Source organism: Astatotilapia calliptera, chromosome 15 (genome assembly GCF_964374335.1).
Source record: "Astatotilapia calliptera chromosome 15, fAstCal68.1, whole genome shotgun sequence".
Lineage (NCBI taxonomy): Eukaryota > Metazoa > Chordata > Actinopteri > Cichliformes > Cichlidae > Astatotilapia > Astatotilapia calliptera.
Window position 1 is genome coordinate 22,994,167 of NC_137436.1, and position 16,094 is coordinate 23,010,260.

Consider the following 16,094-nt stretch of genomic DNA (forward strand, 5'->3'; position numbering starts at 1 on the left):
AATAGCATGGAAAATTCTTCTTATAGTGGCTTTCACCTGATTGTGAGTGTGCGGAAAAGCTGCAAGTGCAAAATGGTGGGCTGAACGGATTTAAAAAAGAAAGAAAGAAAAAGGATGAGGAAATACTGCTCAACCTCAGCTTTCATTTTATTGTCTCTCACTTGCCATTTTCCAGAAAATTGTTCCCCTAAAACACACTAAGGTTTTAAAATGTGTGTTTTTTTGTGTTTGCGACCTTTATGTGTGCATGCTGTGTATAAAATCTGCATGTACAGACAGGATTTAAAGAGAAAAAAAGCTTCTCTTTCTGACCTGGAGCACACAACAGAAAATAGTTGGTCATATACTTTCTCACTATTTGACTGTTTGGTTTAGGTGAAGGTGCTGCTGAAATAGAGCAGGCAGGAGCAGGACACATGGCGCCCTGTCACTCGCTGTAAATTCACAGGACGTCAGTGCGAGTGTGAAAATGTCTTGTTTGTGTTCAGCCAGTTATTTTTTACTCTTCTCTGTGTTTATGTGTGTATGTCTGACCTGCTCTCACTATGTTCATTTTTACTTACTTTGCACAGCAGCATGCTGAGGAGCGTGTGTGTGTGTGTGTGTTTCCCTTTCTCTGAGCTATAATTAATACCCGTAGGATTCTTATTATTCCATGTTAAGAACAAGTGTGAAGGCTGCGCTTCACTCTAAACAAGCCGCTGCGCAGAAAGCAAATGTGTCAGCAGCTGGGATGCCTAAAGGCTGCAGAGCTTGGCTTGTGGCTGGAAGGTCGCTGGTTCAGATCCCTGAGCTCAAAGGGAGAACCGCTCAGATGTGTGTGAATGTGAATGAGAAACTCTCAGTAATCAGCAACGCAAGAGAAAGGCCTGAAGGGGGGCTCTTAATCCCTGTTTGTTCGTGTTCAGAAGTCTGGTTTGAACTGGGCAGCTCCCAGGTGGGTATAATTTTGAATTTTAATTCATTTCCCCCTTCTGTCATGTTAAGGTTTTAAAGCAGCCCAATTACTATAAAATGAAGGAATTCAAATGAAATATTTCTAATATGAATTACTAAATTTACCTGCGGTTTTGGTCATTACTCCTATCGAGGTATAGTTATAATCATGTCCTGTCAAGGCCGTTCTCAACAGAAAATCGAGAGCATTGACAAAGTTGGATACTGATATATAATTTCAAAACTATCTGGCTGTAAGATAGTGTCTCACTTTGGAAAGGGAAGTAAGAGGTTTTTTTTAACATTAATCAGTGTAGCTTCAAATGTATGTAGTTAACCAAACCCAAATCAGGTGGTTACAAATGTGCTGACATCAGTTCTTTTAGGGATAAAAGTCAATTCAGAAATCAGAAAATAAATGTTTATCCAGTCACTGGTAAATTCAAGCAAGCAGCCACAGTATAGTCACGCTGCAGTAGTCCTGTAGTGGGTTTGTTTTGTACTCATTGGTAAGGTTGTGCCATAAATAGTGCTTGGGGGTAGATGTGATATCTATCACAGTTGAAATAAATTTTAATCCCAGTATCGTTTTTGTCTTTTTATACCCAGATTACGAGAATGCTTTAGCCATATGTCACTGATAACACGGGCCTTGTAATCAAATATAAATACTGAAGTTGGCAAGATACCTTTTGATTGCAAATTTGTTAATAAAGTCTTCATGAGGCCAAAGCTGTTGCTATATAAATAAAATGTAATTTATTTAATGTAGTAAGAGAGATTCCATTGTATCTGTCTCTTGACCAAGTCTATACATATTGACAATTCATCATATTCATTACTCCGTAAGACTTGTTGGCATTAATTTTCAGTCCAGTTCTTGTGTAATTTGGCATGCCTCAGCCCTCCCTCCCTGTTTCCTTTCCTTATGAATGACTTCTTGACAGCCGCTTTTCCACTGAGACCATTTCTCATGAGGCTTCAGCAAACGTTTGATGGATCAGCTGAAGGGCCCGATGGTTCCCTCAGGTCCAGCGTCAGGTCTTTGCTGGATTTTTCCTCTTTTTAATATAATATAATTGTCAGATACTGTTCATCAGCTGTAGAGAATTTGTAGGCCTGCAACTTATCTTGACCTCCATTTGTCCAGTTTCCTGAGATTGACAGACTGCACACCGTCCTGAGCTATGCCAAGGTTTTAGCTAATAGCTTCTTGAGAGTCATCTTGTTGATGTGGAACTACTACTTAGTATTACTTAAAATTTTATTTCTGTCTATCTGTGTTATCTTAGATGTTTTCTGCAGATCTGTTTAAAAACGTGTGAGCAAATTATGTGTTTTGCCACAGGATGTTGTTGTTTGTTGCATGTATACAAAACCCTGGTTAATCCCTGAGTTGGTTGTCTTTTTTATGCTTGAATTATTCACCATTCAGTCAGTGTTAAGTGGTTTAACACTGATTCCCCCCAGGAAATCCTGGAGAACTGTTGCTCAAAATCATTTTAAAAAATTAAAAATCTTTTTCTATGGAAGCAAAATGGAAAGAGAGGAGAGTGACTCAAGACTATTAATATTTTGTGCATTATGATGTAGAGTTTTTACAGACATTTTTAAACAAAACCAGGTGAATTGAAAATAGGGAAGAAGTGAGTAAGACCCACGAGGATTCATGGGCAGCAGAGGATGGCTCATTCATCTGTTTCAGAAAGATTGTATAGAAATCTTTGAGAAAATGACATTTGTGTTGATTTTATTTGAAACTTTGTAAACCTTTCCTTATGGATTTATGCTCTCCATCACAGTTAGGAATCTTATTTAATGTAACGTCCATTTTGTAGCTATTACTCACATTTCCAGTGACGTGGTAAAGTGGGGTCTACTTCCAGACTTATCGAAGATTGCTACGAGTCAGTCATGCAAATGTTTTGTAAGCCCACACATCTTAATTTGAATAGTAATTTCCTAAATAGTAGCAAAACCTGTGTTAGTGTTTGAGTAACATAGCAGAGGCCAGAATGGTTCCACCAGCTGATATACAGTACTAGTCAATAGTTTGGATCCTCTTAGCCTGTCCAAACCTTTCAGTGGTTCTTTATTGTCGAATGAGGGTGAAGAAGTTTGTAAATGTCTTTGTTTGTCTCACTTTGGACTCGGGGTGTCCCCTGGTCTCTCTTCCAATTTGTTAGATGAGGATGCTGGATTACCAGCGCAGGCAGCCAAACATGAAGTGAAAAGCAATTCAAAATAGCAAGTGAAAACAAAGCTCTCCCACAGGACATCAACTTGAAAGTTGACGAGAAGTTTTTTGGCATAAGTAATGAAATAATAATGGAATATCAAATATGGGACATTAATAGTGTAAATAATGCAATGTAAGAACAAAAAATAGCCATTCTGAAGCTTAAAAATCTGAAGCTTCGGTCCATCAGAAAAAAAAGAAAAGAAATGTCTTTAAACCTACCATTTTACACCAACTTTCACATACAAGGAAATAAAATCAATAGCAGAGGCAGAGAGACCATTTTATAAACCCACAGCAGCAGAAACTAGAACTGAATCCTGCAAAGCAAGGATTCAAATGCATTATATGAGTGTATTAATGGGAGGTGGACAACTGTGTATAACATAGCAGAAATGTAAGATGAGGTACAAGAATGATGGGTATGAAATCCAACCCACTGAGCCACAAAACCATGAATTTAAACACAATTTGCTCCAAATGTAATGAGTGCACAGGCATGAAGTTGTACTTTAATCATTTCTGCTGTCGACTCTGAATGTGCACACAAATAGAAAGTAGTTCGGGCAACTTTCTTTTTTCTGTTTTTTTCAGGAAAGAATAAAGCTTACACTCACAGCTTTGTACACAGAGCTGCAGGTGTCATCATTATTTTGAGCCAAAGTCCACTTTGCTTTTAACCTTTTAGCTATCCGGGGAACACTTGTGCTGAGCATGCAGACCTTGTTTCAGTGCTGACCTGCTTAATGTTTAACAGCATAACCAGTGAGCGTGTTTACCCGCAGCCTGATTCCCATCACAGTTAGCAGTCCGCTTCAACCTCTGCCTAACGTGTTTACATGCAGGCGGTGACTTTCTAAAAATATTCCTGAGATACGCATACGTGACATGTCAGGATTGTGCAGAAAGTCGAATCTTGTTGGAACACATCTGAAATAATAAAAATCCTTTTCTCACGTCTGAAACCAGGCAAATTCAAAAGAAAACAGAAGAATAAGGCATGAGTCAGCAGCGAGGCCAAGAGATTATAAACGTTAGGAATAATTATTTGAAAGTAATGCAGGACCACCGTGAGGGCCACACTGCCTTATATTCCAGGAAATATTGAAGTGTGAGTCAGTGCCTGATTTTCGTGTCTTTCTTTACTTAAATAAAGACATTTTCACCAGAAGCTGAAACAGAAAAAGCAGGCGGAATCCTCAGGCCCAGCTATTTAATATGCATCTACGAAAATTATAATAGAAATGTGCTCAAATTTTTATTATTGTTATTATTACAGTAATAACAACAATGATCTTGACGGATTTAAAAATGCTTTAGAATTCTCATTGGAAAACAGGTGTGTTAGTTACATCCCAGCCTGAGCAGTGGTGAGGTTACTGGTTTTATATTGTTGAACACTGACTCTTAAGTACGAATCCTGGGACGTTCCAGTAGAGAGAAGATGTACTGAGCTGCAGGACCAATTAACTTCTAATGTCATTCTCTTTGCTGCAGTTCAATAAATCAATCATGTGATGAAATACACCCCGCAGCGTTGAGATATTTAAGATAAAATGTCATAAATCACCCAGCTGGTTTGAAAAGACCTCCCACTGTTCTGCCATCTGACTCTCGACCTCCATTATTCTATAAGGTCAAGTCAGCAGACTTATAGCAGTATGATTATGTTAATAATGTTTGAATATGAAATGAAGGGGGGGGGGTTTAAAAAACACATTACTTATTCACTGAAAGATTTAATGATTAACTGAAAAGCAAGTCAACAGAAAATTAATGAAAAGCTAATCTGAGAATAGAGTAATCCATTAAGTTAAAATGCCAAACAAAAAAGAAGTGTTTGGAGTTTAGGTAAAAGCAACAAAGCTCCAGTACAGATCACAAGTACAGAGCTGAAAATTTCATGTTAATGGCTGTAAACACAAAATCACTCATAATTTGGAAATGTGGCCCTGAATGTTGTACCAATGTAAAATCTAGTATTTTTTTCTTAATGATATACATTCATCTGTATGTACAATTTCCTCAATGAAGCTGATCTAATGTAAGGTGATATCTAATGATTTTATACTTAATACTATTCATGATTAATTATATTTAATATAAAGCTGACTGTTGAGTAGCAATTTTCATGCGTGTTGAATATAAAATGGTAATCTGTTAATTAACTAGTAACTAAGACAATTAAAGTACACCAGTTCCCTGCAGACTGCAGACATTTGTAGTAACTACTAATCATGTCTTGATGACCATTAAAAAAGGCTAATTCCATTGATTTATGAAAAGTATTTGTGTTTTCTAAGTATCTGTTTTCAACATTGCTCATAAATGTTTGTCTGCAACTCTCTATCTAATTTAAGTTTTTTAAAAAAAAGGTACTCGGACTGAGTCTGATATAATCATTTTGGACAAGACGTTCGAGCTTTGTGAGTTATATATTGTCTGACTTTAATCTTGATACATTTATACAATATGCGCTACACAGTGAGCTACACAGTGAGCTACACAGGTCTGATACTCTCTCACAGGCTTCTGAAAGAAATGTATCTGTGGCCGGAGCTTAGTGAGATCGTTTTTGTAGACTGATTATTCTTGGTGATAAATGTGCTACAAATGGATTGACTGATTTTTCTATTTTTTGCTCTATTTTATACAATTCCAGCAGTTTAAAGAAACAACATAACAAAAAAAACGTATTCATGCATTTTTTGCTTCACCAACGAATACTTGAAGATAATGCTGATAATGAGATACACAGTCTGTAACTTGATAGCAGGACTTCTTTCAGTGCTTTCTAAACACAATCCATAAAAATGTATCATTTCAAGCTGTTTTTACCTGAAACTTGTAACACTGCCTGCTTCAGACAAGGTTATATGTCATTATAGTTACCAGGGTGATCTAGCCAGGTGTCATCTTTGTGACATTGAAAACTCTGACTTTAAGCCTTGCATCTGTTGCTAGCTCATTATTCACAGTAAACCCTTCAGGCAGTTCTACAGGAGAGGAAGGTCTGAGCATCTTTGCTTAGACCGCTGCTCCTACAACCTGGACTCAGATAAGCTGGTGAAAATTGAATAATGGAAGACAAAAAGACTGCTTGGGCAAAACTGCTCTGTAATCACTCGGACCATGCAATCAGCCATGAACTTTTCTTTATACTAAAGTATTCTAGAGTCAAATGTGAGGCCATCTGTTCAACAGCTAAAGCTGGGCTTAAATTGGATCATTGCAAAAGGACGATGATAATAAACACAGCAGCAAATATGCAACTGATGGCTGAAAAAAACAATCAAGGTCCTGCAATGGCCCAGTCGGTCCAGACCTCTGCCCGACTGAAATGCTGTGGCAGGACCTTAAGAGAGGTGAGCAGAAATGAATGCCTGCAAACATCAATGAGGGTAAAACAGTGTCATAAAAAAGAGGCAACATTTCTCTACAAGATTTCTCCTTATAAGACAAATTTGACTGAACTATGAAGGAAAATATCACAGAGTATTCTTTTTACCTTTTAGGATCCCGTGAAAACTTTCTTTGTCATGTGACTGTTTATATATATTTATTAAGGCAAGAAATAGCTGCAGGAACTTTTTCAGTATTTTCATATTGAAATGAAAAGTTATAAGTCAGGATCATCCCTAGTTTGTTAAATGCCCTTTAATTCTAATAAAGATATATCAAAATCAAACACGATTAAGACGATTTAAACCATTTGCTTTGACAAGCATGTCAGCATTGTTTGTTTGGTCTATAAAGAAATGGCTTTCACAGTTTGTTGTGGATGGCTGGCCTGGATAGAGCCCTAATTTCCTCCCCATTCAGCACATTTGTGCTGAACTGCAATGCCAACTGCGAGCCAGGCTTCACCGATACTCTTGTAGCCAGATGGGAGCAAATCCCTGCAGTCAGGTCTGGTGCAAAGCAAGAAACAATGGGAGTTGAGGATTAAATTCACACCAATTTAATGTTGCTTTTCCACCTGTCTCTACCGCTGTTGTGCTGTCTTTAATGACTTTATCTTCATGACCGCTTATCAGAAACAACACCAGAGGCGGGGCTGCACTTGAAAATGTCAGCTTTCAAAAACCAAACCCACACACAGCATTTCAAAATTCAGAGCAGATAAAAATGATTAACTCCATCTTCCTCTCTGCAGGAGTGGGTGTACACTCACGGACAGCAGATCCGACAGCAGCAGCACTGCCTGTCTGTCTCCACCACGTTCCCTGCCTCCCAGGTCCTGCTGCTGCCCTGCAACATGGCGGATGGCAAACAGGTCTGAGCACATACACGCATACACTTAGACAGACACACACAGTCGAGGAAGACAGGTGGTGCGTATCTGCTGGCGGGTCATAACCGTATATCATATGGCTGATAAATTAATCTAAATGTTAATTAATCTGAAGGCAAATTTGTCTAAAGATGATTGTTATACACACACACATACTCGCACTAACACACACACACACACACACACACACACACACACACACACACACACTCTGCAGGAGCAGATGCTTGACAGTTTTTTGGACAGGTAGCTAGAAATACAGACACACATACACACTCGCTCTTGTCATTACCTGACCACTGGGCACCTTGACGGCGTCCCAGAAGCTCCTGCAGCACAGAACGACCTGACAACCAATAAATCACCTGAGAGAGAGAGAGAGAGCGATGGAGAGAGGCACAGGTGGAAAGGTGAAGCTAGACAGACAAAAAGAAAAGATGAGGAAAATAGAAAGGCAGAGGGACACAGAGGAGAGGAAGTTAAGGGAGAGGTATTGCAGAAGATTAGCTCATTACACCCCACCAACTGTTCAGTCTGCATGGAAAATTCTGCAAAAGTGCACCTATGTGTAAATGTTCATCTGTGTGTGCGTGTGTATTTGTGTTCATCCCATCTGGATTAATAGAATCTACTGGACACGTGGGCAGGATCAGACATTAAAAACCATGTACAGGTGCTAGGGTGTATGATTCACTCAGTGTTCGTCATTGCTCTTATTATGCATTATTTGATCCATTAGTCATTGAAGCGCAAAAAGCGGGGGGAAAAGGAGAGACAGGAAATTGAAGTAAAAGGAGAGGTAATTAGGGGAGCGACAAGGGGCTAAAACCAGGAGGAGAAAGACTAAAGGAGTAAGAGAAGAGAAATGGAGGCTGAAGGAAATGTTGATGTGTGATGATAAAAGAATAAAGAGTAAATACTGATAAAAGAAAAGAGAATGAAGGGAGGAAAAAATGTGGATGTGAAAGGAGAAAAAGGTAAAGAAAAGAAAAAGAACAAACAAATGACCTCGTAGGGCAGCCGTTCATCATATAACACGTCGCTGCAGCACACAGTGTACATCAACAAAAGCCCAGAGCAAAAAGTAAACACAATAAATCAAAATAAATCTTGTCACAGGATTCAAGAGTCTTTGTGCATTTGTTCACTTAATTCCTCACCTGAAGAACAGTCCGCCCCATTTTAGGCTTTATGAGTGAGGCTCAGGCTTCTAGGGGTCTGCATATTTTTATACCTCAGCAGTAAGCTCCCCTGTGGCAGCAGCAGCAGAAGAGGATGTGCTGTCACCAAACGAGACAAAAACTTCAGATACAATAGATGTGCCAGCTGAGGGAATCTGGGGAGAAAGTTGTTGCTCTTCTGGATTGTTAACTGGATGTGACTCTGACGGACAGGAGCGTACTCTCCTGCACGTGTGCTCTTTATGGAGACACTCTCAGTACACTGGGGAGAGGGGTTTGGAGGTAAAGCAAGAGGAAGAGCAAACAAAAAGATCTTTATCAGCAAAACTGATGGAGGAAAGATGGAAAACAATGTTTAAAAAAATGAGGAAAGTGGAGAGAAAGAATGACAGAGGTGAAGGATGTAAGGATAGAGAAAATAGAATGATAGAAATACATAGAGGAAGTTAGGAGAGGAGAATGGGAAAGAAATGAAGGAACAAAGGATATGGGAAGGAAAATATAATAGGGACATCAAAGAAAGGAGAGAAAGAAGGAAGAAAGCAAGGTATAGAAAAGAAAGGAAGATTGGAAGAAAGGAAGAAAGAATAGGGAAGGAAAAGAAAGCCCGTGGGGGCATGAAAAGAAGAAAAGAAAAAGAAAGAAGGAAGGAATTAAGGATAGGAAAAAAGGAAGGAAACAGGTAAAGAAGGCAGGGGAAAGGAATGAAGGAAAAAAGATATGGGCAGGGAGGAAAGTGTAATGTGGCATGGAAGAAAGGAGAGAAAGAAAGAAGGAGGACAGGTGTAGGAAGGAAAGAATAAGAAAAGTGAGGAAGAAACAATAGGAAAAGGAAAGAATGCATGCAGGTAGGTGTAAATGGGACACGCAATGAAGGAAGGACGGTAGGAAGGAAGGAAGCAGTGAATGAAAGGAAGGAATGCTAAATAGTAGGAAGCAAACAAAGAATAAATTTATCGAAATGGTATGGATAAAAGAAAGGGAGAAAGAATTGGGAGGGGAGGGAAGGAAGGAAGGAGGGGAGCTATATGAAGGAAGGAAAAAAAGATGGATGATGTAAAGAAGGAATGAATAACAAACATGCATAAAGGGGCGAAATGGAAAGAGGACATTAACAAGGAAATAAATAAGGTAGCTTGGGGAACTAAATAGAAAAGGATGAATGAAGAAAAAGGAATAAAGAACAATGTGGAAAGGAAGGAAGGCTAAATGGCAGGAAAGAAAAAGCAAACAGAAATAAGGAAGGGAACAAAGGAAGCAAAACCAAAATAGGGAAAGGAACAGTTTGAAAGGAGGAATTAAAGGAAGGAAGGAAGAACGGAGGTTTGTGGCTAATGATGAAGACAATTGAACACAAAAAGCGCACAGGCAGGTGTTTAAAGCTGGAGTCCTTGAGACTTAAATTAAAGGACTGAAACCACACACACACACACACACACACACACACACACACACACACACACACACACACACACACACACCAGTCACTGTGTATGTTTTGTTTGTGTTTTTTAGCTGAGCCACTAAAGCGGATCTCTTTCATGCAACTTTTAAACTTTTGTACCGAGACACACACACGCACACACAGTGTTGTTACATGTCCCACTTGAGAGTGTGCATACGTATGTGTGCGTGCGTGTTTGTGTGTCAGAAGGCAGGAAGTAGAGGGATGATAGCTAATTAGAACGGCGATCCACCAGAGAAACAGCCCAGAGCTGACTGGTAGAGAGACTCAGACCCAGAGAGAGAGAGAGAGGAGAAAATGCAGAGAGGTTAAATTGAGGCTAGAGAAATGTGGGCGCGGTGATGGGACGAAAGACACAGAGGAAGACAGCAAAACGGGGAGTGAGAGTGAGTGGTGAAGACGGAAATAAACAGACCGTGACAGACAGAGAAGGAGAGAGAGGCAGGGTGAGAGAGGTAAAGAGAAGGTGAGAGTAGACCGTTCAGTATGAGAGGGAAAAATTACGTTTGACCTGAGGAGCTGAGAGAATGTAGCCACTTAGATTCGCACTTACAAACACTTTGATTAACATGCGCTGAGTGCCATCTCGTCACTCACAAACCCAGTAGAATAAGCATCCAGTCACATACACTTCCACTAACCTCAGTTTTAGTGACAAACACCTCCTATAGCATACAATTACAACCACAGGCAGTTGCACCACAGATTTTATTTCCTTGCAGATGCACACACATCTGTAGAAGCCCAGCATGCAAGAAGCCTATAAAATTCCTCTTCATACAGTATGGCTATGCAGCCACTGTACTGCAAGGCCACCAGTGCTTCATTGCGAATAGACCAGAAAATAGTATAATAAAACAAGCATTACTCACCCACGCATGACTGCAGGGACGTGTAGGAACACTCACACCAATCAGGAGGGTCAGGGGCATGGATAGGGCCAGTGGTGGAATGTAACTTTGTCCATTTACTCAAGTACAGTTTTAATGTACTTGTACTTCAAGTTTTTATATGTTTTGTTACTTTCTTATTATTTTGCATATTAGAAAAGACATCTTTACTAATATAGCTACCTAATAGTATTAAAAGATTTTTTTGTTAAAAAAAACTTTATTTGTGATGGTTAAACATTCGCTCCGTGAAAGAGGCTATTAGAAGGAGCAGTTTTACCATTTTGCTAAGCACTTTTTCAACTTGAAAAAAGTTTAAACCTTGGAGGAGTGCCATTTTTCATGTAACACCATCTGCATGGCGTATTGCTGCACATGAGCATCAAAATCAAGCCAGATTTTTTTTCTACACTGTGTTTATTTATTATCACATACACTTTATGGTTAAACGTACTGTGTTCCACCTCTTCATCTTTGAATTCAGGTGTTCTTTCAGTCCCATTTCCACAGATGTATAAAATCAAGCATCTAGCCATGATGTCTGCTTTTACAAGCATTTTTGAGAGAATGGGTCGCTCTAAAGAGCTCACTGAAAAACAACAGAGGTGTCTCAGCACAAAAATGGTGCACCCGGAGCTTCGTGGCATTAGTTCCCATGGCTGAGCAGCTCCTGTAGGTGTAATGTGGAGATGGCTCAGTACTTTTGTACACAATACATAATGAATTGTTCTTTCATGCAGATCCCTGTCCCTTGTTCTTGACACATTCTGTGCCCCCAATTTACTTTTAAGTGAAAGTTCCAAATGAGGATAACTTTGATCTATTTTCAAGGTGCACATATTAGTGAAAGTAAATCTAAACACCATCAAGCTTTCTAATGTATAGAAAACATTATCGTGAGACCAGTGCATTTAAGTGTCTGACCTTCATGAAGGTCAGATCTGCTCTTACGTTAGACTGAAAACTGAAACTTCATTATTATTGTGTTAAAAATAGAAACTCTGCAGTAGGACCTCAGAAGGCAGTGCACTTTTTTCCTTTGCATGTGCACATTTATTATTGATGGCAGACTTAGTTGTCCTCGACATGAGGGTGTGCTGCATAGGTTTCTGGAGGGATGTTCTTCCATTCTTCAGAAACTTCTTTTTTTTCCAGCTCTTATTTGCTGGAGGTGCTGTGTTGCTCTATTTTTATCTTTAAAACCCCAAAAGATGTTCTGTTGATTTCAAGCCAGGCAGCATCCTGGGATGTCAAAGTTCTTCAGAAATTCCTGTGTGAAATATACATTTTTATTCTTTAACATTTGAGTGATTTTGCATGGAGTGTGTTTCTTTTGTATACTTAGACTTCCTGTCACACACTTCCGCTCGCATATTTTACAGATTACTTAAAATCTCAGCTTTTTCTGATTTCAGTTTTCCACAGAAGCATATCGGCTTGTGTTAACCAGATATAAATCACAGCTTGTGGTTTTTCTTGAACAGTAGGTTAGTAGCACAAGTTGTCACAAGGTAAAAATAGGCAAAAACATTGAAAGAAAGTTGGTCTTTCTGTCACGTCCTTAGGATGTTTCTCTATCACAAATCTGTTTTCTTCCTCTGAGGCACCAGACTGTTTTTTCCTGGAACTCATTTCTGTTCCTGGTGCCATGTCTGTTGGATTAGAACGACAACTTGCAGTCAAATCAAAAAATCACAGCACTAAAGAGATGGAGTCGCAGATGTTCAGAGTGAGAAGGAGCAGCAACCTTAATATTGTCAGAAAAAAGCGAATGGGCCTCATGCTGGAAACCAGATTTATTTTTGAATAGAGTACATGAGTCAGAAAATGGTTGGTGTTCACCTCTCTTTTAAAGGTTTGAGTTGTCAAACCTGCCAACATGTCCTCTATTCACCAAGAGGGAAAAAACACAGACACACAAAAACAAACTAAAAGCCATTTGTTTGATGAATTCACCTGAGATTTAAATGATAAGAAAGTGCAGTGGTGCACTTTAAATGTTCAGATATATTTCCTGCAAATCCATCATTGAGGCTCATCAGTGATCAGCCCCAGATTCATTCTGCAGCACATCGACAAGCCCAAACATCCAGCCTGAGTCATAAAGAACTATTTTCAGCCACAAGAAAAACAAGGAGTTCTCCAACAGATGGTTTAGCCCCCACAGAGCGCTGATCTTATCATCATGGAGCCGGTCTGCGTTTTCACAAAGAGACAGTGAGACAGCCTGAATTCACAGAAGATCTGTGGCATGTCCTCCAAGATGCTCAAAACAAAACCACCTGCCAAGCAGGTGTGCCTGCAGATTTATTATTTCAGTGTTGCTTCCTGTTTGCTGTGAATCTTTGAAAGCATCCTTATCCTTTTCTATTTAGAGCCAAAAACTTTTTTCAAGGTGTTTTATAGCTGATTAGATGCAGAAGTAACACTTGACTGTATTACTTTTACAGCTGCTGTATTCAGCCTCCGGTGGACTCTAATGAGACAAGTTCAGCATACTCCCTGTGCAGATTCTTGCATTTTGCACTTTGTTATCTCGCTCTTGTTCTTTTGTGCAATAAAATATAATAAAAATGAAGCTTTATAGTTAAACTTTCTAGCTGGTGACTTTGCTCTCACGCTCTCGTACAAATACGATAATTTCCATTTCCACCCTTATGACACAGTGGCTACATCCACCTTTAATGTACAGTCTCTTACCAGGGTATTTTGATACCTGTAGATTCCTGGAGAAAGGTGATTTCATTTCAGCCTGTGTTGTTCACCAGGTTGTAAAAGACTCCCATCTCCCTTGAGTCATCCTGAAAGGCAACAAAAGGCTTATGAACTTTAATGTGCAGTACTTAAAAGAGAGACAGTGATGTGTAGAGAAAGACCAACGCAACATGTTACTCTCTATAGTCTGCTGGAGCCGACACTAATGAGTTGAATACTAATTAATTTACTTTTAATTATCCCACCGTCTTTTTTTTTCAATTAAAAATCTCGGCGGCCCGTCGCTGTACTCTGATGGGCATGTCATCTTGACAATGCCGCAGCAGACCCACAATGCACTTCTACAGAACAAAGCTGATTTGTGTGTGTGTGGGTCTGTGTGACTGTGTGTGTGTGTCTTTACAATGCCTCATGAGATCAAGATACATGACAGTGATATGCTTCAGAGGCTCAGCAAATACAACATGGCCGCTCCGAGCCAACGTAAGCATAAAAACACTGATACAAGGAGATAACCACACAAACGTGCAAATTATGAAACACAAAGATACAGATATCACACAAATGGCACACACACACAAATAGTTTCTATTTTTCCCTCGTTTTGTCTCTCTTCTTTTATCTTTTATTCTGTTTTTCTTTGTCTGTCTCAGATGGCTGGGTTTCAGACCCACTGCTAGATAAAAGCCTCTTTTCATGTCTGATCATATCTACTGCTTTGTTTCACAGCTAAAGAATCCAGCTATGAATAATACACACACACACACACACACACACACACACACACACACACACACACACACACACACACACACACACACACACACACACAGTGTCTATCTGGTCAAAGAGCCACTGGATTGTTGAAAAAGTCAGGAGACTTCTCCATCTAGTGGTGACTGTGGGGAATCACATGCTGTCCATTGTAAACTGAAAGCGGTCAGAATTTATGATTACCTTTTAATCAATAAATGTAGAGAGTATAATTAGATGTGGAAGTACAACCATAAATATGTTTTTATTACCAGGTGGCTTCAAGTAAAGTTGGTGGAGTCATGTGAAAAATGTTAGTCACTTTGCATCTGTAGAAAATGATTTTAATGAATATTAAAGGTGAGAATAATTTCGCTCCTGACAAAAACACAGCTTTTAACATTAGTCTGAATGATTCCAATCAAACAATACAAACAATTATTGAAGTATTATTTGAGTAAAAAGGGAACAAATATCATCAGTGAAAGCAGTTGTAAGCTATTGAGCTGGCACATTTAATAACTCCACCAGGGAGCCTGAATCAGTGTTTGATTTGTTTTTATTATTAGGATTACTTAAATTACTTTCTTTTTTCATGAACATTTTAACAGCAGTTGAGCTTGACACAACTTAGAAGTGATTTTTGGAAGAATATTTTACCATTGTAAGATCCTAATCACTTATATGGACATGGGTCATAGACAGGCTGGAGCCCAACTCAGCTATAGGAGTGTGAGAGGCTGAGTACACCCAAAAGCACAGCCATGCACACCTAAGGCCAGTTTAGAATCACCAATTAGCCCGAGTCATGAGTCCCACTAAAACCCACACATCCACAGGGAGAACATGGCCCAGCTGGATGGAGGATATATATAAATCAGTGAAAACTTGCACTTTTCATACTTGTAAAATCTGCATACACATGCACTTCTGAAAGTAAAGATTTGATCACCAATAACAGCGTTCAGGATTCAGTGAAGCGTGCTTCTCCGACGGGTCCTCTGATGAGAATTGTGGTGCTAACCTCTGTTTGGTGGTCATCGTGCGGCGTGCGGTTCCTGGGGATTTCTGCTGAAGCATCCTGTTTTTTTTTCTTAGATGTTATGTTGGTGTATTGTTAGATTCGGTGGCGGCTGTATAGCCTGCATATTCCATGCTTTCTAAATTACTTCAGTGACTTGAGCGAGGCCTGCCATTCAGTGCTGTGTGTGCAGGTGTAACCCCTAAAAAACGTTTTCTTTTCATTTTCTTTTTTATGCGAAAGAGTGTGACATCAGCTCTGTCATTGTCAGATTCGTGTTTCTCAGCATATTTCTCTGCGGTCATACAGTAATACACCTGCTCAGCAGAGCATGACTGAAGACCTTTTCACAGCTGCTGCAGGTTTCTGCATTCATTAGATCCTCCGAGCAGCTCTTGACTGCAGTACAGCAGCTGGATCAATAGTGAGCAAAAAAAAAAATGAAGCACAGCAACAACAACAAAAAATTAATTTTTGGACTCCTTATTTGTGGTAAATTTTCCACACTAACCAGTAAATGTTTTGTTTTCTAATTTACATGAGATGATAAAGTAGTTAAGATTTTAAACGTTTGTTTTTAACTTTTTAAATGTTTTTTTT

At 39.3% G+C, this 16,094-nt stretch overlaps 1 protein-coding gene across 2 annotated transcripts in view; it reads left to right on the forward strand.

Moving 5' to 3' along the window:
* galnt14 (UDP-N-acetyl-alpha-D-galactosamine:polypeptide N-acetylgalactosaminyltransferase 14 (GalNAc-T14)) overlaps positions 1 to 16,094 on the forward strand; it is a 252,867-nt gene that overhangs the window by 234,153 nt on the left and 2,620 nt on the right. The window contains exon 14 of one of the 2 annotated variants that reach the window (XM_026142693.2): positions 7,332 to 7,451. The exons of the other annotated variant lie outside the window; for it this stretch is intronic. Within the exon in view, the coding sequence (XP_025998478.1) occupies positions 7,332 to 7,451 (120 nt within the window). The remainder of the gene's footprint in view (positions 1 to 7,331; positions 7,452 to 16,094) is intronic. 2 annotated transcript variants of the gene reach the window in all.